General features: G+C 39.7%; 1 protein-coding gene across 1 annotated transcript in view; it reads left to right on the top strand.

The window, feature by feature from the left end:
• Window positions 1-24,655, top strand: part of LOC124775374 — a 607,101-nt gene that overhangs the window by 533,829 nt on the left and 48,617 nt on the right. Inside the window, exons 197-216 of the mRNA XM_047250212.1 lie at window positions 43-348; window positions 457-774; window positions 879-1,205; window positions 1,289-1,603; window positions 2,184-2,516; window positions 2,599-2,904; window positions 2,996-3,301; window positions 3,384-3,701; window positions 3,785-4,105; window positions 4,184-4,498; window positions 9,991-10,320; window positions 10,452-10,757; window positions 10,867-11,172; window positions 11,262-11,582; window positions 11,670-11,999; window positions 12,287-12,601; window positions 12,972-13,310; window positions 13,404-13,709; window positions 14,618-14,923; window positions 15,416-15,754. Of these exons, the coding sequence (XP_047106168.1) occupies window positions 43-348; window positions 457-774; window positions 879-1,205; window positions 1,289-1,603; window positions 2,184-2,516; window positions 2,599-2,904; window positions 2,996-3,301; window positions 3,384-3,701; window positions 3,785-4,105; window positions 4,184-4,498; window positions 9,991-10,320; window positions 10,452-10,757; window positions 10,867-11,172; window positions 11,262-11,582; window positions 11,670-11,999; window positions 12,287-12,601; window positions 12,972-13,310; window positions 13,404-13,709; window positions 14,618-14,923; window positions 15,416-15,754 (6,363 nt within the window). The remainder of the gene's footprint in view (window positions 1-42; window positions 349-456; window positions 775-878; window positions 1,206-1,288; window positions 1,604-2,183; window positions 2,517-2,598; window positions 2,905-2,995; window positions 3,302-3,383; window positions 3,702-3,784; window positions 4,106-4,183; window positions 4,499-9,990; window positions 10,321-10,451; window positions 10,758-10,866; window positions 11,173-11,261; window positions 11,583-11,669; window positions 12,000-12,286; window positions 12,602-12,971; window positions 13,311-13,403; window positions 13,710-14,617; window positions 14,924-15,415; window positions 15,755-24,655) is intronic.

The raw sequence follows: 24,655 nt of genomic DNA, 5'->3' as shown, positions 1-24,655 counted from the left end.
TACAAGTATTGTAATTTTATAATAAATTGTATCTCGTTATAGCTCCGCCAAAGACACAGCCATGCAGCCCATCTCCTTGTGGCCCTAACAGCCAATGTCGAGAGATTAATGGCCAGGCAGTGTGTTCATGTGTGCCAGGCTTCTTAGGAAGTCCACCAGCATGTAGACCAGAATGCATTGTGAGCTCAGATTGTGCACAAAATGAAGCCTGTAACAACCAGAAATGTCGGAACCCTTGCCCAGGAACATGTGGTATTGGAGCTCGTTGCGAGGTTGTTAACCACAATCCTATATGCAGTTGTCCCTCACACTATACAGGCGATCCATTTGCAAGATGCTATCCAGTCCGTAAGTTTCCAATATAGTTTATATTAATTAAAATACATTTCTTCTAACCAAAAAGAAGTATACTGAATATGAACCTTGGAATATAATTACTAAAATTCTTCCTTACAGCTGAAACTCCGTTACGGGAACCAACAAACCCTTGCCAGCCATCTCCCTGTGGACCAAATGCAGTTTGCCAAGTTTCTGGTGACAGTCCATCTTGTTCATGTTTGCCCGATTTTAAAGGATCACCTCCTAATTGCCGACCAGAGTGTATTAGCAACACAGAGTGTGCAAGCCACCTTGCATGTATAGGGCAACGCTGTAAAGATCCATGTCCAGGCTCATGTGGATCTAATGCAGAATGCAGAGTTATTAGCCACACACCTAACTGTGCATGTCTTCCAGGATTTTCTGGAGATCCATTCATCCAGTGTTTATTACAGGGTAAGATCAATTTAATTAAGAAGAAAGTCTGTTACGCCTCTAGCTACATGTCACTGAAACATCTGAACAGCATGTATAACAATAATCATTGACTTCTTTTCCAGAACCACCTGTGCCAGAAGAAAGACCAACACCATGTATACCATCACCATGTGGCTCAAATGCGGTTTGTAAAGAGCAGAATGGAGCTGGCTCTTGTACATGTCTCCCAGATTATGTTGGTAATCCTTATGAGGTCTGCCGACCAGAATGTATTTTGAATACTGACTGTCCATCCAATAGAGCATGCATACGTAACAAATGTCAGGATCCATGTCCAGGAACCTGTGGCCTAAATGCTGAATGCCAAGTGGTCAATCACCTGCCTTCATGCACTTGCATTCAAGGGTACTCTGGAGATCCATTCAAGTACTGCAGTCCTATAATAGAACGTAAGTTTATTACACAACTTCCTTGCTTTGTAGCAAATCTAAAAAATGTTTCAGAATTATCATGTAGCTACTCCATTTTGCAGATGTTCCAGTTGAAATTGGTAACCCTTGTGTGCCATCTCCTTGTGGGCCTAACAGTGCATGTCGTGAGGTAAATGGTCAAGCAGTATGTTCTTGCCTTCCGGATTACATGGGCACACCTCCTAATTGCAGACCTGAGTGCACAGTGAGTGCAGAATGTCAGCAAAATAGGGCTTGCATTAGACAGAAATGTGCTGACCCATGCCCTGGTACCTGTGGTCTCAACACTCGCTGTGAAGTCATTAATCATAGTCCAATTTGCAGCTGTCAAGCTGGGTACACTGGTGATCCCTTCACACGCTGTTTTGCTGTGCCAGGTAAACATAGAATGCTGTAAGAAGAAATATTCTTCTTCAAAAATATACAGAGGCAGATGAGCCTGTACTTACCTTAGCTCAGTACAGCTGACAGTGACATAAAAGTGATGAGAATAAATAAAACCTAGCTTTTGGAAACGTGTTCCTTGATCAGGGAGGAGAGTGGAGGGTTGTATAGAGGGGGAATGTTGATGCAGGTCACTCACAACCTAAGTTATGAGGGAACAAGGGAAAGGAAGCAAAGCGTTCTTTGTTTAATTTCATTGGTTGTGTATGACTGTCAGTTGAACTCAGCTAAAGTGAATTGTATCTCTATATATTTTTCACATTTCTGTATAAGGATTTCCTTTCAATCAAAATATTCTTTTTGGCATCCATTTCACATGTACCATATTTTTTCTCTAAATATGAATAAATGAACATTTGACTATTTTGAGACAAGTATTATTGCAATTTCAGTTAGTAATTTGGATTCCCTTACATTTATTTCTGTAATTTTCTTGAATACACATACACAAGCTTATTAAGTATGAAAATTATCTACTATCATCACAGCTATAAATTCCATGTTTATTTTCAGCTCCTCCTCCAGCAGAGGTGCTTCGACCAGTTAACCCATGCTCTCCATCACCCTGTGGTCCCAATGCTCAGTGCATAAATGCAGGTGGTACAGCTTCATGTGCCTGTCTGGCAAACTTCATTGGAATGCCACCAAACTGCAGACCTGAGTGTAGTATAAATGCTGAATGTCCCAGCAATATGGCGTGCATCAGGGAGAAATGTATGGATCCATGCCCAGGATCATGTGGTGCTAGTGCTTTGTGCACTGTTGTTAATCACACCCCTGTTTGTACCTGCCCAGAAGGTTACACAGGAGATCCATTTACTAGATGCTATCCCAAGCCACCTCCAAGTAAGCGAAAAAATAACTATGATGTTAACTGTTGGTAATACTTTTAAAGTTATGAAAACTTCATTGACTAATGTTTTTGCAGGTCCTGAACCGATTCCAAAGGAGCCCTGCTCTCCATCACCTTGTGGACCAAATTCTGTATGTACAGATGGCACATGTACTTGTCTACCAGATTATCAAGGTGATCCATACCTGGGCTGTCACCCAGAATGCATTCTTAATGCAGACTGTGATAGAACAAAGGCCTGCATCAGGAACAAATGTAATGATCCCTGCCCAGGAACATGTGGACAGGGTGCTCGGTGTGATGTTGTTAACCACATACCAATATGCAGTTGTCCAGATGGAATGTCTGGTAATGCTTTTATCCAATGCAGGCCTATTCCACGTAAGTGTGCCACTTGTTGCACTTTTATTTCTTTTAAAGTGTTTAAATACTCTGAAGTATTTATAAATAAACCTTTATTGCTTTATTATAGCACCACCAGTAATGCAGCCCTGCAACCCATCTCCATGTGGTCCCAATAGCCAGTGCCGAGAGATCAATGGCCAGGCAGTATGCTCTTGTGTACCAGGATACATTGGAAGTCCTCCTGCTTGTAGGCCTGAGTGTATTGTGAGCTCTGAGTGTGCTCAGAATGAAGCATGCAGTAATCAAAAGTGCAGGAATCCATGCCCCGGTACTTGTGGCATTGGAGCTCGCTGTGAAGTAGTTAATCACAATCCAATTTGCAGCTGCCCATTAGAGCACACTGGTGATCCATTTGTCAGATGTCTGCCAATAAGTAAGTACACTTGGCCTCACTAAGGATCTTAACAGAATGTTTTATTTCAGAAAAATATTTTCACTGATCTTATCTTTTGCAGTATCTCTAGCCCCTCCAGAATCACCTAATCCATGTGTTCCATCACCATGTGGACAGAATGCTGTGTGTCAAGTGATTGGTGAGAGTCCTTCATGCTCTTGCTTGCCAGAGTTCAAAGGGTCCCCTCCAAACTGTAGACCAGAATGTGTTAGTAACAGTGAATGTGCCAGTCATTTGGCATGTATTGGTCAGAAATGTAGAGACCCGTGTCCAGGATCCTGTGGAGCCAATGCTGAATGTCATGTTGTCAGTCACACACCAAACTGTGTGTGTGTGTCAGGATTTTCAGGTGACCCATTCACACAGTGTTTCAAACAGGGTAAGTGATTTCTCAAGTTTTAATTAATGCACATCTGAAATATCAGTAGATTATGGGAAGGTAATTTTCTTACCTTTTCACAGAGGCAATACAGGCAGAGAGGGTAACACCCTGTGTTCCTTCTCCATGTGGCTCAAATGCTGTGTGCCGAGAACAAAACAGTGCAGGTTCATGCACCTGTCTTCCAGACTATGTTGGCAACCCATATGAAGGATGTCGACCAGAATGTGTGCTTAATACTGACTGTTCTCCTAACAGGGCATGCATACGAAATAAATGCCAGGATCCTTGTCCTGGCACATGTGGTACCAATGCCTACTGTCAAACAGTAAACCACCTTCCCTCTTGTACTTGTGTTGAGCAGTATACAGGTGACCCATTCAGACACTGTACTCTCATAGTAGGTAGGTATCAGTAGTAATCATTATAAATAGCTACATGAAGAAGTTTGATATTTTTGACCTTGTGCTTATTGTAATCAGGTGTGGAAACTCCGCCAAGGGACCCTTGTCAACCGTCACCCTGTGGTCCAAACAGTGTGTGCCACATAGCAAACCAGCAGGCTGTGTGCTCTTGTCAAGCAGGCTATATGGGTGTACCACCAGGTTGTAGGCCTGAGTGTGTTGTAAGTGCTGAGTGCCCACGTGATAAAGCCTGTGTCAACAACAAATGTGTCGATCCTTGCCCTGGAACATGTGGCCTCAGTGCACGATGTGAGGTCATCAATCACAGCCCTATCTGTAGTTGCCAGGCTGGGCACACTGGAGACCCCTTCACCAGATGCTATGCTCTCCCTCGTAAGTGTTTCAACAGCGTACTCACTTTTGTTATTTCATCATATTTTTCCAACCAGCATATCTGACTGCACATACAGAAATACAGTTCACAGTAAAATATCCACTCATAGCTAAAGCAAAAATTCCAGCGTAAATTTCATATACAGCCATAATTGAACACTGCATAGTTCTTTTTGCTCATTTGTAACTGATTGTAAACAAAATAATCTCACTTTATGTGTTATTTTTGATCTAATGGGGAGCACTAGTGTGAAGCTCTCACAGAAACCTGTCTGTAAATTTATAGGAATAACTGGTACATTTTATAGTTATGAGACTGCACAAAGAAAAAAAAAAATCCAGATATTTTTCTGTATATCATATGCACCTTTTGGTTTTGTTCTTGTAGCAGCTGCCTGCTTTAAAGAATTTGTAATAAATTATTATTAACAGTATTGCAACCTTTCTCATTGAATGTTAATTAAAGCAAATAAAAAAACTGGCTTTTGTCAAAAGATAGAATCAACTGGTGACAGCATATTCTGCACACCAGAATATCTTATGCGTTTGTCAGTATATTCTATGGCACAGAGAGAACGTCAGAAGCAGATTACTTTCATTTCGAATTGGCAATATTTTCTTCAGGACAGTTAGTGTATTGTGACACACTGAATGTTGTTTAGGAAACATAGAGTTTAATGATACCATCTGTCAATGTCTCTCTCAAATGCCTCTTGAACTTCAGTTTGGTTTGTATCTACTCTTTTCAAACCACAAATCGTTTTCACTTATTTATAAAAATCATAATTTTGTTCGAAGGCAGCCTTACTTCTTGTGCAAGGTCGCTTAGATCATTTACAAATATAACAAACTTCAAGAACAATACTAAATGTGCTTCCAGGTATTACTTCTTGCAACATAAAAGATTACTGTGAAAGTCTGCATTACATCTACATGGATAATCTGCAAATCACACTTAAGTGCTTGGCAGAAGGTTTCTTAGAACCACCTTCACAATAATTCACTATTATTCCAATCTAGAACAGTGCTTGGAGAAAGTGAACACCTGTATCTTTCCGTGGAGGCTCTGATTTCCCTTATTTTATTACGATGATGGCTTATCTGTATGTAGGTCAGCATTAACAAAATATTTTCACATTTAGAGGAGAAAGTTGATGATTGAAATTTCACGAGAAGATTCTGCTGCAACAAAAAATACCTTTGTTGGCACGATGTCCACACCAAATCCTGTATCATGTCAGTGACACACTCTGTCCCCTATTTCTCGATAATACAAAATGTGCTGTCATTCTTTGAACTTTCTCAATTTACTCTGTCAATACTGTCTGGTAAGGATCCCACACTATGCAGCAGTACTCCAAAAGAGAACAGACAAGTGTAGCATAGTCAGTCTCTTTAGTAGATCTGTTGCATTTTCTAAATTTTCTGCCAATAAGATGCAGTCTTTGGTTCGGCTTCCCCACAACATTTTCTATGTGTTCTTTCCAATTTAAGTTGTTCATAATTGTAACTTCTAGATATTTAGTCAAATTTACAGCCTTTAGATTTGACTGATTTATCATGTAACCAAAGCTTAATGCATTCCTTTTAGCACTCATGTGATTACCTCACACTTTTCATTACTTAGGGTCAACTGCCAATTTTCACACCATACAGATATCTTTTCTAAATTGTTTTGCAATTTGTTTTGATCTTCTGAAGACTTTACAAGACAATATATGACAACATCATTGGCAAACAAACTAAGATGGCTGCTCAGATTGTCTCCTGAATCATTTGTATCAATAAGGAACACCAGAGAGCCTGTAACACTACCTCGGGGAATGTCAGAAATCATTTCTGTTTTACTTGAAGACTTTCCATCAATCACTACAAACTGTGACCTCTCTGACAGGTAATCACAAATCCAGTCACATAACAGAGATGATATTCCATAAGTATGCAGTTTGACTACAAGCCACTTGTGATGTTCAGTGTCAAAAGCCTTCTGGAAATCTAGAAATACAGAAGGGCAATTTAAAATCCCCTGTCAATAGCATTCAACAGTTTATGTGAGTAAAGAGCTAGCTGAGTTTCACAAGAATGACATTTTCTAAATCCATGTTGACTGTGTGTCAGTAGACCATTCTCTACAAGTTAATTCATAATGTTCGAACACAACATATGTTCCAAAATTCTGCTCTATATCGAAGTTAATGATATGAGCCTGTAATTTAGTGGATTACTCCTACCACCTTTCTTGAATATTGGTCTGATTTGTGCAACTTTCCACCCTTTGGGTATGGATCTTTCATCGAGCGAGTGGTTGTATATGATGTGTAAGTATGGAGCTATTGCATCAGCATCCACTGAAAGAAACCTAATTGATATACAGTCTGGACCAGAATACTTGCTTTTATTAAGTAATTTGAGTTAGTTCACTACTCTGAGGATATCCACTTCTAAGGTACTCATGTTGCCAGCTGTTCTTGACTCAAATTCTGGAGTATTTACTTTGTCTTCTTTCGTCAAGGAATTCCAGAAGGCTGTGTTTGGTAATTCTGCTTTGGCAGCACTGTCACCGATAGTATTCCCATTGCTGTCGCCCAGGCATTGACTGTGTCTTGCCACTAGCATATTTCACATATGACCAGAATCTCTTTGGATTTCTGCCAGTTTTCAAGACAAAGTTTCGCTGCGGAAATTATTATAAGCATCTCGCATTGATGCCCGCACTAAATTTTGAGCTTCTGTAAAAGATAGCCAATCTTGAAGATATTAATTTGCTTAAATTTGACATGCTTTTTTCTTTGCTTCTGCAACAGTGTTCCAACCCATTTTGTGTACCAAGGTGGATCAGCTCCATCATTTGTTAATTTATTTGGTATAAGTCTCTCAATTGCTGTCAATACTATTTCTTTGAATTCAAGCCACATCTGGTCTACACTTATGTTGTTAATATGGAAGGAGTGGAGATCGTCTCTTAGGAAGACATCAAGTGAATTTTTATCTGCTTTTTTCAATCGGTATGTTTTTCTTTTATTTTTGGAAGATTTTGGAGTTACAGTATTCAACCTCGCCATTACAACCCTGTGTTCACTAATCCCTGCATCCATTTTGATGCTCGTTATTAGCTCAGGATTATTTGTTGCTAAGAGATCAAGTGTGTTTTCACAGCCATTTACTATTCAAGTGGACTCATGAACTAACTGCATGAAATAATATCCAAAGAATGCTCGGATAATATTTTATGCATACCTCTGGATTTAAGCATGTATTTTCTCCAACAAATCAAGGTTAATTGAAGTCACTACCAACTATAATTGTATGAGTCGTGTAAATGTTTGAAATTGGATTCAATTTTCTTTCAGCAATTGTGTCATCTGAGTTGGGAAGTCGGTAAAAGGATCCAGTTATTATTTTATTCTGGTTTCCAAGAAAGACCTTTACCCATACTATCTTACAGGAACTACCTACTTCAATTTTGCTCAAAATAGCTACTTCTAACAGCAAAAAACACACCACCAACAACTGTGTTTAACTTTCTGAACACTGTTAGGTCCTTCGCAAAAATTTCAGCTGAACTTATATCCAGCCTTATCAAGCTTTCATTGCCCATAACGATTTTATCGACAGTGCTTTTGAGTAGTACTTGGAGCTCTGACACTTGCCCAACACAGCTATGACAATTTACAACTCTTATACTGATGGTTCCTGGTTCTACAGTCTTCCTGTGTTCGACCTACACCCTTCGAGACTGAAACCCTTTTTGTGTTTCCCTGAGACTCTCTAACTTAAAAAACTGCCCAGTCCATCCCACAGAGCCCCTGCTACCCATGGAGCCATCTTCTGTGTGTAGTGGACTCCTGACCTATTTAGCAGAACCCAAAACGCCACCACCCTATGGCGCAAGTCAGGAATCTGCAGTGTGCATAGTTGCAGAACCATCTGACCCTATCCATACTAAGGACCGTGGAGATCTACACTACACAGACAAACGAAGGACTGTTGACATGAACTACAGAACTCTACTGAAAATGCAAGAATTGTGTCTAACTAATTAGATTAACATGCATAGATTAAAAAACTGAACTACCAAAGCACTCAGGTGAGACTAAATAATTTGCCTCGTGATTAGGAACTTGTAATAGGTAACAAAATCAGTTTATTTTCCAAAAGAAATAAAAACACAAGAACTGTGTTTATCAAATATTAAATTGACACAAGGAAATGCAAGAAACTAAACTATGAAAGCACACAGATGAAACTATACAATTTGCTCCTGGTTAGGAACTTGTAGAATGTCACGAAATAGGTTACTTCCCTATTACTGCATGTGTCTCTGCAGCAGTTGCTGCCTGGCTGTCCATTGTCTATTCTAAATTGAAGGCCAATTTCATCATTAGCCCCTTAACATAAAGGCCCAAGTTACCTTGTTTTTATTATTTTTATAAAAATTTAAAATTTCAGGTATACTCAGCCAACTTAATAACAGGCTTTCAAAAAAATAAAATCTCATTTATATCCATTTCAGCACTGACAGTTAAGTGTTCAGCCACTAGAGAGGATCAACTCCTATGGTCTAGTTGAGATGGTTGCAACTAGATATAACAATAACTGTGTTCAGTTTTGGGTATTTGATAATAAAATACACACTTTCAGCTTCTATCCTGTATTGTTGTTTAGGCAGTGCTTTCAAAAATGGATGGCTATAGTGATCCTGAGTCTAACATTTAACCGAGCGAGATGGCGCAGTGGTTAGCACATTGGACTCGCATTCGGGAGGACGACGGTTCAATCCTGTGTCCGGTCATCTTGATTTATGTTTTCTGTGATTTCCCTCAAATTGCTCCAGGCAAATGCCAGGATGATTCCTTTGAAAGGGCACGGCCGACTTCCTTCCCCATCCTTCCCTAATCCGATGAGACCGATGACCTCGCTGTTTGGTCTCTTCCCCCAAAACAACCCAACCCAACCCTTTGACATTTAATTTAGCAAATCAGAAAGTGAAGAAGAATGTGATATTGCTTCATTGGAGATAAAATGATGACTGTTCATTGAATCACTGACATGTACTCGCCAGTGGTACAAGATAAATATGTCTCCTGTGCTATGCCAGCTCCTCCAAAATTTCTGTTCATAGGAAATCATTGACAGATACATGGTTCAACTTAATATCTACATAGAAATTTTTTAAAAAAAAGATGACTTTAAGTTTCAGGATACCTTAATCAGGGTCCAGTGCACAAGTATGCTTAAGGTTTTATTAAAGGTTATTTTCAAAAATTTGTAACTCATTGTTTTGAGTTTTAAATTATCTTTATGTGTTTGTATGTAATTTCATTCATTAAAGGACTTTTTCGATAATAAAAAATACTATTTTTTGGAACATAATTTGCAAAAAAATCAGTATATTAAAGGGTTTATCACACATATATGGAGCAGATTATATTTATTTCATTGTTAAAAGTTTTATATCTCTACAGTCATTACAGTTCATGTTTTTCTTTTAGCTATTTCAGAACCACCATCAAGGCCAGTGAACCCTTGTCTTCCATCACCATGTGGGCCACACTCAGTGTGCCAAGCTGTGGGTGATACACCATCATGTTCATGCATTATTGGTTACATGGGAGTGCCACCAGGTTGTCGTCCGGAGTGTGCCATCAATGCAGATTGCACAAGCAGTCTTGCATGTTTGCGTGAAAAGTGTCGCGATCCCTGCCCTGGTTCCTGTGGTGCAGGGGCTCTCTGCTCTGTTGTCAACCACACACCAGTGTGTACATGCCCCGAAGGTTTCACAGGTGATCCATTTACCAGCTGTAATGCTGCTCCAGTTTCAGGTAAGTCATGTTCTTTTTCAAAAAATTTTGAGGTAGTTGTAATACTACCTTCATTTGCCACATAAATATATGAATTAGCACATCTTTCTATAAATTTTGGTTCATGTGTAGATATATGCCTTTATTTTCAGAACCAGGACCTAAGCCTGTTGATCCATGCCACCCCTCTCCCTGTGGACCAAATGCTGTATGCAATGATGGTATATGCAATTGTCTGCCAGAGTACCAAGGAGATCCTTACGTAGGTTGTCGCCCAGAATGCATCTTCAGTGATGACTGTGATAGGACGAAGGCATGTATAAGGAATAAATGTGTGGATCCATGTCCAGGAACTTGCGGTCAAGATGCCCAATGTGATGTTGTTAATCACATTCCAATATGCAGTTGCCCAGAGGGCACATCTGGCAATGCTTTTATTCAGTGTAGACCTATTCCACGTAAGTATGATCCAAAAGATTAAATGCAGCATTTCTGTTCTCTGTTTTAACTCCTCCAGTTAACATTAAGTCCGTATGTTGTCTGTTAATATGTACTGCCTCATCACAGAGCCACCGGTGACACAACCGTGCAACCCATCTCCATGCGGACCTAACAGTCGTTGTCAAGAGATCAATGGTCAGGCTGTGTGCTCATGTGTACCTGGCTACTTGGGAAGCCCTCCAGCATGCAGACCTGAGTGCATACTTAGCTCTGACTGTGGCCAGAGCGAAGCGTGCAGTAATCAAAAATGCAGGAATCCCTGCCCAGGTACATGTGGGATAGGAGCACGCTGTGAAGTAGTGAATCATAATCCAATATGTAGCTGTCCACCTCGCTACACTGGTGATCCATTTGTCAGATGTCAACCAAAAGGTAAGATAGTCACTCTATACCCTTATATTTGTTGGATAGAAAAAAAAATTATACTTAGTATACTCACCATTAATGTTCTCCATTTGCAGCAGAGATCAAACCACAAATATCAAAAGATCTCTGTCAGCCATCACCATGTGGACCATATTCTCAGTGTCAAGTTGTTGGAGAAAGCCCAACATGCAGTTGTCTACCTGAATACAAAGGAACTCCTCCAAACTGTAGACCTGAATGTGTTAGTAACGGTGAATGTGCAAGTAATTTAGCATGTATAGGTCAGAAATGCAAAGATCCGTGCCCGGGATCTTGTGGAACAAATGCTGAATGCCGAGTTGTCAGTCACACACCAAACTGTGCTTGTCTTCCAGGATATTCAGGAGATCCTTTCCAACACTGCGTTATTCCTGAGGGTATGTATAAAATGTTTGTATTCATTGGAAGAACACAGTAACTTGTAGTATCTGCTAAGTTGTAACAAAAGAAAAAATATTTATCAGTTTCAGTTCCTAGACCAGCTGACATGACAAGCCCCTGCATACCATCGCCATGTGGTGCAAATGCTATATGCAGGGAACAGAATGGTGCTGGTTCCTGTTCTTGTCTGCCAGACTATGTTGGCAACCCATACGAAGGCTGCCGGCCAGAATGTATACTGAACACTGATTGTACTGCAACAAAGGCTTGCATCAGAAATAAGTGCCAAGATCCATGTCCTGGAACATGTGGCCAGAATGCTCAGTGCCAAGTTATTAATCACATACCATCTTGTTATTGCTTGCCAAAGTTTACTGGAGATCCATTTAGATACTGCAGCATTTCTCAAGAACGTAAGTTCTTTGGTTTTTTTATTTATTTATTTATTTTTCTTGTATTACATAGATGTGCTTTAGCCTTGTATAAGAGAGCATCACATCTTTGAAAATGTGCATGACTGCATTGTGTTTCTATGTCTATCTGAGTGCCTAAGGAACTAAAAAATATTCTTGTTTCATTAGCTGCTAGATATTTTGCTGTGGTAGTTATAATTTATGTTTCATGTTATATTAAAATTTGTGTATAATTTAATTATTAATGCCAATAAACTTAGTTATATTTTATTTATATTGTCTTTTAGCAACAGTAACTGAGCATGTAAACCCATGTTCTCCGAGTCCGTGTGGTCCTTATAGCACATGTCGCGTTGCTAATGAGCAGGCAGTATGCTCATGTCAACCTGGCTTCATTGGATCACCACCTGGATGTCGCCCAGAGTGTACTGTCAGTGCAGAGTGTGCACAGAACAGAGCATGTAACAATCTTAAGTGTATTGATCCTTGTCCAGGAACTTGTGGGCTCAACTCTCGGTGTGAAGTTATTAACCACAGCCCAATATGTTCATGCAATGTTGGTTATACTGGCGATCCATTCACGAGATGCTATTCAATACCAAGTAAGTTTATAATTTTTACACTAAGATAAATTAATACACTAAAATTATCTCTCAGAGTACAGCTAAACTGTATTTCTGGGCCAGAAGTTTGCTCTGTTCATTACTGGTCCAAGTGTGTCTACAGACAGTTCCTGGTGGTCAGTCCACATTCTTCTGAGATTTCATTATCAGGGATATGCTCCATTCCTAAGAATGATTGTTTCAATAATAAGCAGCATTCTGTCAAAAATGTTGGTATCATCACATCTAAATACTTGCTCCAGACAATGAACTATTTAATATTATTTATTGCATAAACTCTTTTTGCAACTTACAACTTCTCTAAGGTTGTCTTAGAATGTTGGCTGACAAAATTATTTTCATTTTTCAGCTCTGCCATCTGAACCTACTTCCCCTCCTTTGCACATTGATCCATGTCTCCCATCACCTTGTGGCCCATATTCACAATGTCGGGACATTGGAGGAGTTCCATCTTGTTCCTGCATCAGAGATTACTTTGGTACACCACCAAATTGTCGACCAGAATGCTCTGTCAACACAGACTGTCCACATAATCGTGCCTGTCTACGGGAGAAATGCCGAGATCCTTGTCCAGGTTCTTGTGGTGTCAGTGCTGATTGTGCTGTTATCAACCACACACCTGTCTGCAGTTGTTTGCCAGGCTACACAGGGGATCCATTCTTTCAGTGCTACCCAAAACCAACAGCAGGTAATAGGGATATTGATTTGTCGGTTACTTGACTATTAAACTGAAATGAGGGTTGATTAATTTTAGTGATTGTCTGATAAAAATATGTTACAGTACCTGCACCCGTACCATCAGATGCTTGTAAACCTTCTCCTTGTGGCTCCAATGCTCAGTGCCATGAAGGTGTTTGTACTTGCCTGCCTGAATACCAAGGTGACCCATATGCAGGGTGTCGTCCAGAGTGTGTCCTCAGCACTGACTGTGAAAGGAAACAGGCTTGCATTAGGAATAAGTGTACTGACCCTTGCCCAGGAACCTGTGGACAAAATGCTCAATGTGAAGTCATAAATCATGTGCCTACATGCAGTTGCCCTGAGGGGCTCTCAGGCGATCCATTTGTTTACTGCCGCCAAGTAGAAGGTAATTTTAAAGTAAATCTAATTTTTATTACTATTTATGTTTAAAAAAACAATAATGTAGTTATTAAAAGTTTGTGACAAATGTGAAAAAGAACTTTCTTTATAAATGTAAAGGATTTTGGCATTAATTATTGTGGTAACAGGAGTAAATGCCAAAAAATGTATAATAATATCTGTTTCTTATTAGAGTCTTGTGCTTGTTAACCACAGCAAACAGCCTAAATACATGATAATTATTCAGTTTTTAAGCTGTCAGATATAAAGAACTACAATATGAACTAGGATAGATTGCTACTCCACATAGAGGAGATACTGAGAAACAGACAGGCACATTTAGAAGTAGACAAAGTTATAAGACTAAGTCTTACTCCAGGTTTAGGAACACACACACGCACACATTCATATGTCCACAACTTACACATGTGTGGTCTCTGTAATCAGACTGTTGGTTTTTAAAATTTGAATGGGTATTAAGAGGAATATTGCAACCACCAAAAAAGGATAAAGTGTTGCAGAACAGTCATAAAGTTAGAAAATATAGTGTCATATTATTCCACATACCTGCAAGAAACCATAAAAGATCATTATAACTGGGGGAGAGTAATAAAGTTTTAGGAAGTATGAAGAATGAGACACTGTCTGTAAGTAAAAATGAATTGTCAGGATAAAAAAATGAACTGTAGCTGTCAGTATCACACAGATGAATCCATCCCCTGAGTGCAACATAAGAATGATGTTAAGCACCAACAAAACTATCAGATCAAATATATTTTATCAGCAAACATAGGTTTAGAAGTATTTAATTTGTATTATATTTGTTCCAAAACATTTGCAAAAGGTTTAGTTTCGTAGTTCAATAAAAAAACACTGTATGTTTTACATATATCTTGATGTGATGTATCATTTCAGCTCCTATAGAAAGGCAACCATGCAGTCCATCACCTTGTGGTCCTAATGCAGTCTGCCGGGAAATCAATGGACAGGCTGTCTGTTCATGTGTGCTCGGTTTTCTGGGTGTACCACCATCATGTCATCCAGAGTGCACTGTCAGCTCAGACTGTGCATTAACAAAGGCTTGCCTCAATCAACACTGTATAGATCCTTGTCCTGGTACATGTGGTATCAATGCCCATTGCCATGTTGTCAACCACAACCCAATCTGCTCTTGCGCTGCAGGCTATTCTGGAGATCCCTTCACCAGGTGCTCCTCAATAAGTAAGTATTATCACCAAGGAGTAAATATGTACATATTTAATGTTTACATCTGATGTAATGAAGTCTAAAATTACTGCTACTGGTGACCTTGTTGTACTTCAATATTTTTTTAAAAATTTTTTATTTATATAATTTATTCTTCAGATACAGCTCAGTTTTTGTTGTTTTCAAATGTAAATGAATGACTGGAATTACTTCTCATAGCTGGTCTACAAAAACTTACACACATTCTGCAAGGTGTTCTGCCAGCAGAATTTTATTTTTTTGTCTGTACTATGTTTATATTAATGGATAGACTTCACTGCCACAATCTGATACCAGTAATAAGGAGAACACATTTGGGCAACAACAAAAATATATTTCAAAGTGCTTGTTTGTATGTGAGAATATTAATTTCAAATGAGTAAAATCTCATATAGCAACTCGTGTATTTGTTCCCATAATTACTTTTATAACATTTTTCCCATTTCATTACAATAATTTTTTTTTCAGTTATTTCAACACCACCACAGCCAAAACCAATTACACCATGTCAGCCTTCACCATGTGGGCCTAATTCAGTCTGCCAGGTATCAGTTGATGGTTTAAGTCCATTGTGTTCTTGTTTGGATGGTTATATTGGCACCCCACCACTGTGTCGTCCCGAATGTTTATCCAACGGTGACTGCAGTCCACAGCAAGCTTGTATTGGTCAACGATGTAGGGATCCTTGCCCTGGATCATGTGGAGTTAGTGCTGAATGCCATGTTATCCTTCATGTGCCAAGCTGCTCATGTCCACCACCACTCACAGGCGATCCTTTTACATTTTGTACCAGCCCACCAGAGATAAGTAAGTACTATTCAATCACCATGTATTATAAGTTATGTGAATGTTTTTATATGCAAGTATATAGTGCTGCATATATTTATTAATTACTATTACTCAAAATTACATGCCTACAGCCATTATGATGAATTGGAAATGAAAGTGACACGTATGACTAATGTTTAAATAAGGGACCTTACTTATAAACAGTAAGTTTAGTGCTTAGGCCTGCAGAAGCACTTTAAGAAGTTAAAGATACCGAGTCTATACTAACCTGGAGATTTTTGTTTTGTATGGTATGGAATAAAATAAGATGAAGAAAGAGTTAGAAGCAGTAATTGGGAAATTAAATCATGCAGAAACTATTTGAGTATCTGACAGCTGTTAATCATCCCACTGTAAATCACTTTCTTGTGCATAAAGTCTTTGTAATGAGCTGACCTGACTTCTTGATAATGCACCATAATTATTACACAAGAAAACATAATTTTTCACAACTTCTTATTTTACATGACCTGCTTTTGGTATACAACACTAGAAAATGGGCTGGTAACCTGAAAACTCAGCTGATTAAAATGAAAGTTCTGAACTGTAGTTCTTGTATAATAGTGAAGTGTTTATTTAATAATTCATCTTTATGCTCACATTCAGTTGCAATCCTCTTATTCAAACTGAAGCTCTCCAATTTTTCAACATGAAACTTCATTTAACAAATACAGTCATCTCAAGATGAGATACAGGTTTCTCATGGAACTTGTGTGTCAATGGAAATTTTTCACTTTACAGTGTCAGTCCCAGTGATTAACCATTACATGTATTCTGTTCACTCCTTTGTGGATCAATCAAAAATTTTCATTTCATTTACATTTATGTTTGCCATTTGCTTTCTTCTGCACTGTCTTCATTAACGTGGTTTTAGGCTTCCTTTTTTTCATGGATACTTTTCCTGTGATCATTTTGTGTTTGACCTTGAGTCTATATATATAAAGTTTCTGTAACTTACCAAATGAAAGCGTTGGTACGTTGACAGAAACAATAACAAACACAAGCACACACACAAATTTCAAGCTTTCGCAACCCACGGTTGCTTCATCAGGAAAGAGGGAAGGAGAGGGAAAGACAAAAGGATGTGGGTTTTAAGGGAGAGGGTAAGGAGTCATTCCAATCCCGGGATCGGAAAGACTTACCTTGGGGGGAAAAAGGGACAGGTATACACTCGCGCGCACACACACACACACACACACACACACACACACACACACACACACACACACACACACATAATAGACACAAGCAGATATATATATATATATGATGTGACTTATCAAAAGAAAGCACTGGCAGGTCGATAGACACACAAACAAACACAAACATACACACAACATTCAAGCTTTCGCAACCAATGGTTGCTTCGTCAGGAAAGAGGGAAGGAGAGGGAAAGATGAAAGGATGTGGGTTTTAAGGGAGAGGGTAAGGAGTCATTCCAATCCCGGGAGTGGAAAGACTTACCTTAGGGGGAAAAAAGGACAGGTATACACTCGCACACACACACATATCCATCCTCACATATACACACAAGGGTGGATGGATATGTGTGTGTGTGCGAGTGTATACCTGTGTCTATCGACCTGCCAGTGCTTTTGTTTGGTAAGTCACATCATCTTTGTTTATATATGTATATATAATAGAGGGAAACATTCAAATATATCCAGTTGCTTTTTAGTTCACCTTTATCTCTCCCCACGTATTTTTATATTCATTTTCATTTCAGCCTCATGTCACACTTTCCACCTTCTAATAACATGTCACCCTCACAACATCCCCACAACGACCCCATTAAGTTTTATTTACATTCCCTCTGCAAACATGCCTTCACCCTAAAAAATATTATTTGTGTGTCTATCAACATACCAACGCTTTTGATTGGTGTATATATATTAAAAACAAAGATTCCCTTAAAACCCACATTCTTTTGTCTTTCCCTCTCCTTCCCTCTTACCAAACAGGAAAGCACTGGTAGATAGACACAATAAAAAAAACACAAACACACACACAAAATTTCAAGCTTTCGCAACCAAAGGTTGCTTCGTCAGGAAAGAGGGAAGGAGAGGGAAAGACGAAAGGATGTGGGTTTTAAGGGAGAAGGTAAGGAGTCATTCCAATCCCGGGAGCTTGAAATTTTGTGTGTGTGTTTGTGTTTTTTTATTGTGTCTATCTACCAGCACTTTCCCGTCCCTCTTTCCTGATGAAAGCTTGAATTTTGTGTGTATGTTTGTGTTTGTTTGTGTGTCTACCGACCTGCCAGCGCTTTTGTTTGGTAATTCACATCATCTTTGTGTGTGTGTCTATATATATATATATAGAGGGAAACATTCCATGTGGGAAAAATATATGTAAAAACACAGATGATGTGACTTACCAAACGAAAGTGCTGGCAGGTCGATAGACACACAAACATACACACGAAATTCAAGCTTTCGCAGCAAACTGTTGCCTCATCAGGAAAGAGGGAAGGAGAGGGAAAGACGAAAGGATGTGGGTTTTAAGGGAGAGGGTAAGGACTCATTCCAATCCCGGGAGCGGAAAGACTTACCTTAGGGGGAAAAAAGGATAGCTATACACTCGCACACACACACACATCCATCCGCACATACACAGACACAAGCAGACATTTGTAAAGGCAAAGAGTTTGGGCAGAGATGTCAGTCGAGGCGGAAATACAGAGGCAAAGATGTTGTTAAAAGACAGGTGAGGTATGAGCGGCGGCAAATTGAAATTAGCGGAGATTGAGGCCTGGCGGATAACAAGAAGAGAGGATATACTGAAGGGCAAGTTCCCATCTCTGGAGTTCGGACAGGTTGGTGTTAGTGGGAAGTATCCAGATAACGCGGACGGTGTAACACTGTGCCAAGATGTGCTGGCCATGCACCGATCCATCGTCATTCTTCCGGCGGACAAGGGTTCCACGACCGTGGTACTTGATCATCGGGAGTATGTGGCTGAGGGACTGCGTCAGCTTTCAGACAGCACTACATACAAAGTTTGCCAAGGTAATCCCATTCCTGATGTCCAGGCGGAGCTTCAAGGACTCCTCAGAACCTTAGGCCCCCTACAAAACCTTTCACCTGACTCCATCAACCTCCTGACCCCACCAACACCCCGCACCCCTACCTTCTACCTTCTTCCTAAAATTCACAAACCCAATCATCCCGGCCGTCCCATTGTAGCTGGCTACCAAGCCCCCACAGAACGTATCTCTGCCTACGTAGATCAACACCTTCAACCCATTACATGCAGTCTCCCATCCTTCATCAAAGACACCAACCACTTTCTCGAATGCCTGGAATCCCTACCCAGTCTGTTACGCCCAGAAACCATCCTTGTAACCATTGATGCCACTTCCTTATACACAAATATTCCGCACATCCAGGGCCTCACTGCGATGGAGCACTTCCTTTCACGCCGATCACCTGCCACCCTACCAAAAACCTCTTTCCTCATTACCTTAGCCAGCTTCATCCTGACCCACAACTTCTTCACTTTCGAAGGCCAGACATACCAACAATTAAAGGGAACAGCCATGGGCACCAGGATGGCCCCCTCGTACGCCAACCTATTCATGGGTCGCTTAGAGGAAGCCTTCTTGGTTACCCAGGCCTGCCAACCCGAAGTTTGGTACAGATTTATTGATGACATCTTCATGATCTGGACTCACAGTGAAGAAGAACTCCAGAATTTCCTCTCCAACCTCACCCGGTCCTACTCCAAATCCCATGCCACTTTCCTTGACGTTGACCTCCACCTGTCCAATGGCCAGCTTCACACGTCCGTCCACATCAAACCCACCAACAAGCAACAGTACCTCCATTATGACAGCTGCCACCCATTCCACATCAAACGGTCCCTTCCCTACAGCCTACGTCTTCGTGGCAAACGAATCTGCTCCAGTCCGGAATCCCTGAACCATTACACCAACAACCTGAAAACAGCTTTCGCATCCCGCAACTACCCTCCCGACCTGGTACAGAAGCAAATAACCAGAGCCACTTCCTCATCTCCTCAAACCCAGAACCTCCCACAGAAGAACCCCAAAAGTGCCCCACTTGTGACAGGATACTTTCCGGGAATGGATCAGACTCTGAATGTGGCTCTCCAGCAGGGATACGACTTCCTCAAATCCTGCCCCGAAATGAGATCCATCCTTCATGAAATCCTCCCCACTCCACCAAGAGTGTCTTTCCGCCGTCCACCTAACCTTCATAACCTCTTAGTTCATCCCTATGAAATCCCCAAACCACCTTCCCTACCCTCTGGCTCCTACCCTTGTAACTGCCCCCGGTGTAAAACCTGTCCCATGCACCCTCCCACCACCACCTACTCCAGTCCTGTAACCCGGAAGGTGTACACGATCAAAGGCAGAGCCATGTGTGAAAGCACCCATGTGATTTACCAACTGACCTGCCTACACTGTGAAGCTTTCTATGTGGGAATGACCAGCAACAAACTGTCCATTCGCATGAATGGACACAGGCAGACAGTGTTTGTTGGTAATGAGGATCACCCTGTGGCTAAACATGCCTTGGTGCACGGCCAGCACATCTTGGCACAGTGTTACACCGTCCGGGTTATCTGGATACTTCCCACTAACACCAACCTGTCCGAACTCCGGAGATGGGAACTTGCCCTTCAGTATATCCTCTCTTCTCGTTATCCGCCAGGCCTCAATCTCCGCTAATTTCAATTTGCCGCCGCTCATACCTCACCTGTCTTCCAACAACATCTTTGCCTCTGTACTTCCGCCTCGACTGACATCTCTGCCCAAACTCTTTGCCTTTGCAAATGTCTGCTTGTGTCTGTGTATGTGCGGATGGATATGTGTGTGTGTGCGAGTATATATCTGTCCTTTTTCCCCCCTAAGGTAAGTCTTTCCGCTCCCGGGATTGGAATGACTCCTTACCCTCTCCCTTAAAACCCACATCCTTTCGTCTTTCCCTCTCCTTCCCTCTTTCCTGATGAGGCAACAGTTTGTTGCGAAAGCTTGAATTTCATGTGTATGTTTGTGTTTGTTTGTATGTCTATCGACCTGCCAGCACTTTCGTTCGGTAAGTCACATCATCTGTGTTTATATATATATATATATATATGTCTTACATATCTTGTACTTCACTTAAACAAAATTTGTGTGAAATTTAGTTGAAGATCTGGCGTCTTTATGAGAAGTATATTAACATATGTTATAGTTACAGGTAGGGCTACACTTCCAAAATACATTTTGACCCATCTTTGCAAATGTGCTGATATGTTGTGTAACCTCATAAAATTGTATATAAGATAAAAATCGAAGCTATAAAAAGTATTACTATCATGTTGTATACACCTCACTCAGAATGTGCAAAATACATTTAATATTCAAACCAAAACTAAACTAGTTTTTTGAGCAGCATACATCTTGGAAATATTAGGTACAAAAACATAAGTGGGGGTCATTAAACTGTAGCATGGCTGTAATTTCCTTGAAATGAATTGATATATTAGGAACACTGTACCCTAGATACAATAGAAACCCATAAAAGTGCTTGCAAATTATTTCTCACTTTAGAGTCACCTGCCTGTAGGCTCTAAAGAAAGAGCATCATTTCATTTTGACTTAGTTTCTAGCTTTTATCCATGTCATGATTTTATTATAATTTATTGTTCTTTTAGTACAGTTAAATTATTTCATATCATTTTTCATTCAGTGTTGGTTGTCTTTTCTGGGACATACATCTATATGAACTTGTGACATTAAAATGTAAAGTAATCCAGTGAATATTAAGTTTTCTACTTAGTCATAGGTATATTGGTTTTTGCAACTACTGCAGTTGAAAATTTGTGTGTTATCAGCAACTACATGTTTCGCCACATTTTGTGAATGTGTCCTTAATCATTAGTGTGTCTCTGTTGACTTCTCATTTACTGTACAGTGAGGTGTGAAAATGACACAATTTGTGTCACTGTTGTAGTTCAGGAAATCTTCTCATGTTAACAATTAGCTGTTGAGTCATACAAGAACAAAAACCTTTGAATCTGTAGGATTTATTACCCTCAAATACTGATACACAGAGCTAAAGCAAACTGAACATGCACATATAATGTATCAGGTCATAATCCATCACAATAAATAGCTACAAATTATAGAATTTTACATGAAAATGCAGGCTGCCTTGGCATATTTCACTGATGAAACTTACACAGATTGGTAGAGTGGCAACATCATAATTCTGAAAAGATTATGTCTATGGACATTTTGATTTAACTGTGTTACTAAATGTTTTGCGTGATGGTCTGACTGTGTTGGATTAACATATAATGATGAGTCTTGTTATTTTGTTAATAAGTTGATGTGCATGATTGCATGTTATTCTGAGTGATGTACTTCTTTGCTGATTGATATGCATGCCAGCCAGCTTTTGTGTGTCTCAGTTTGAGAATGATAATGCCATGACATGAAGATGCATGCTTTTTGAAAAATAAAGCATTGCCATTGCATGATAAATTTTGTTTCATACTTTTTTTGTATACTGTGTTATTCAGACTACAGACTTGCTACCATGCAGCAGTACATGTTTGCATTGATGAAAAAACTTGCCTATTTCACAGTATTCAAATTAAGCCATAGTACTAAGTGATAAACTTAGTCCACAAATGAAAAGACGGTGACGTGATTTTTTATGACATCTATAGTTGCTAAAACGCCATAGACTCTTCCACATCAACTAAAATATTTTGCCATGCATAAAAATGGTTAGTGGAATCTATTTGAATATTGAATTGTTGTCTTGTAACTGTGGCCTGACTAATGTTGAGTATAGAGGCTTGCTGACAGTCATTCTTCCCATGCACCATTCACAAATGTGTCAGGGAAAGGGGATATATGTAGACATACCCTCCACCACACACATAAAATGGCTTGCAGAGCACAGATCTAGAATACTATTTAATACAAAAGCATGGATTCAGAGCTGCCATACATCGTTCAACTCATATTACTTGTTCTGTATTCAGACTCGGAGGTAAAAAATATCTATGTTGACAGTTGTAGAAAATGAGATAGACTCTTTTGATGACAAACATTGTACATACTCAGACTAATCACATGAAATTTCTTAGTTAATCTCTAGTTTTTGTACTTTATTCAGTTGACATTTGCTTTAATAGGTGATCAAATAAAGAGCAAGTTATAAATGCAATCAGTGACTGTAGATAGGGTCAATATAAAGAAATTGTGGAGGACATTCTCACTGTCTTTTTCTGAGGTCTAAGACTATAGAGACAGACAACGAAAACCTAAGAAAATCAAATGCCCTTGATATACTATTATACTGATTGATATGGATACCAAACATTGTCCAGTAAAGTATACATCAAAGAGCAAGTCAAAATGATACAATACAATTATGCTAAAAATGCAAGGTAAAGATATTTTCTTATGGCATCTAAGATTCCTTCCTTTTCCGTTCTGTGTATTAGAAGCCAAGTTTAAACATACAGGGTGTCCATAATTAAAGTTCCAGTTTCAAAATGCTGTATAAAGAGAACCACTGCTGAGAATGACATAAAATTTGAACATTCCAGTTCCAAGATGCTGTAGAAAGAGAATTGCCATTTAGAATGACATCAAATTTGAACAGTGTGTTATTGGCACAGAGGCAAACGCATGGAAAAGAAAGGAAAAAAAATTGACCAATAGATGGCGCCGTAAGTGTCAGAATATGCATACCAGCAGACATGTGGCACATGGCTGTTCCTCAGTTTGTGTCTGAGGTGCCCAGCCTCACTGTCTCTATGAAAAATTGCACAGTGCTGGTAAAGCTCTTTTACAGGAACAGTAACTGTGCACCAGTGCCCTGCAGAAGTTCCAGGCCCTCAAGGGTATGAAAAAAGCCAGTGTTCCAATGTCTGCTAAGGGTCTGGAGCAAATGATTACAGAATTTGGAAAGATGGCTGCTTTTGAAGTGCAGTGTGGTGGAGGGAGGAAAGGAGCTAAACTGACTGAAGATGTGGCCACAGCTTTGCAAGAGGGGTCAGATGAACATGCCTGTGAGATCGGTGCATAAAATCCTGCGAAACATCCTGCATTGTTATCTGAACAAAATCACCCATTTTCTTGCTTCTAAACTGCCAGCAAGACAAACATTCTCTCTGGAATTTCTTTCTCATATTTAAATGGGTAGTGAATGGCCCAAATGTAAAGGAGAGGAAATGGTTGGAGGAAACAAAATACTTAGGAAAATCGCATAAGATCATTGATCAAGTGGGGTAGAAGATGACAGTGAGGTATTATGAAACTGGAAAAAAAAGCATTTGCCAAATTGTGAAGACAAGGTACAACTATTTTCTATGGATAGCAAGTATAGGAAACTAAAAAAAAGTTGATTCCATACATTACAATAAAGGTAATTAAAAAGATAAAGTTGTGTTGAACACAATAGTTGATTTGAACTCCCCAGTGCTACTGCACATGGTATTACTGGAGGTGGTATGCCTCAGCCTACCTCTGACCTCTGACCTTTGAACTGACTTTCCCAGCCAGTTTACTGCCCTATGGTCCAACAGGAGTGCAACGTGATATTTTTCGTATTGACAAACATTTCTGAAGAAGGTGAAAGAGCTAACATGTGGCAGAATCAAATTCTAGGACTGACTGCAAATCAATCACCTATCCATTGGACTCATAGTTAATGCTTAACCACTGAGCCACAAAGGCACACAGGATCAAACACCTATCTATTGGACTCATAGTTAATACTTAACCACTTAGCCCAAAGGCACACATTACAATATAATTCAGTTTTTTCTCTGTTTTGTTAGCAGTTTATGTGATATTTTGTTGTTCAGTTAAGCTGTTCAGCTTCAAGTTGTAGCACAGAAAATCATGCATGTAAC

The sequence above is a fragment of the Schistocerca piceifrons genome, chromosome 1 (genome assembly GCF_021461385.2).
Source record: "Schistocerca piceifrons isolate TAMUIC-IGC-003096 chromosome 1, iqSchPice1.1, whole genome shotgun sequence".
NCBI lineage: Eukaryota > Metazoa > Arthropoda > Insecta > Orthoptera > Acrididae > Schistocerca > Schistocerca piceifrons.
This window is presented reverse-complemented; position numbering and strand designations above follow the sequence as displayed.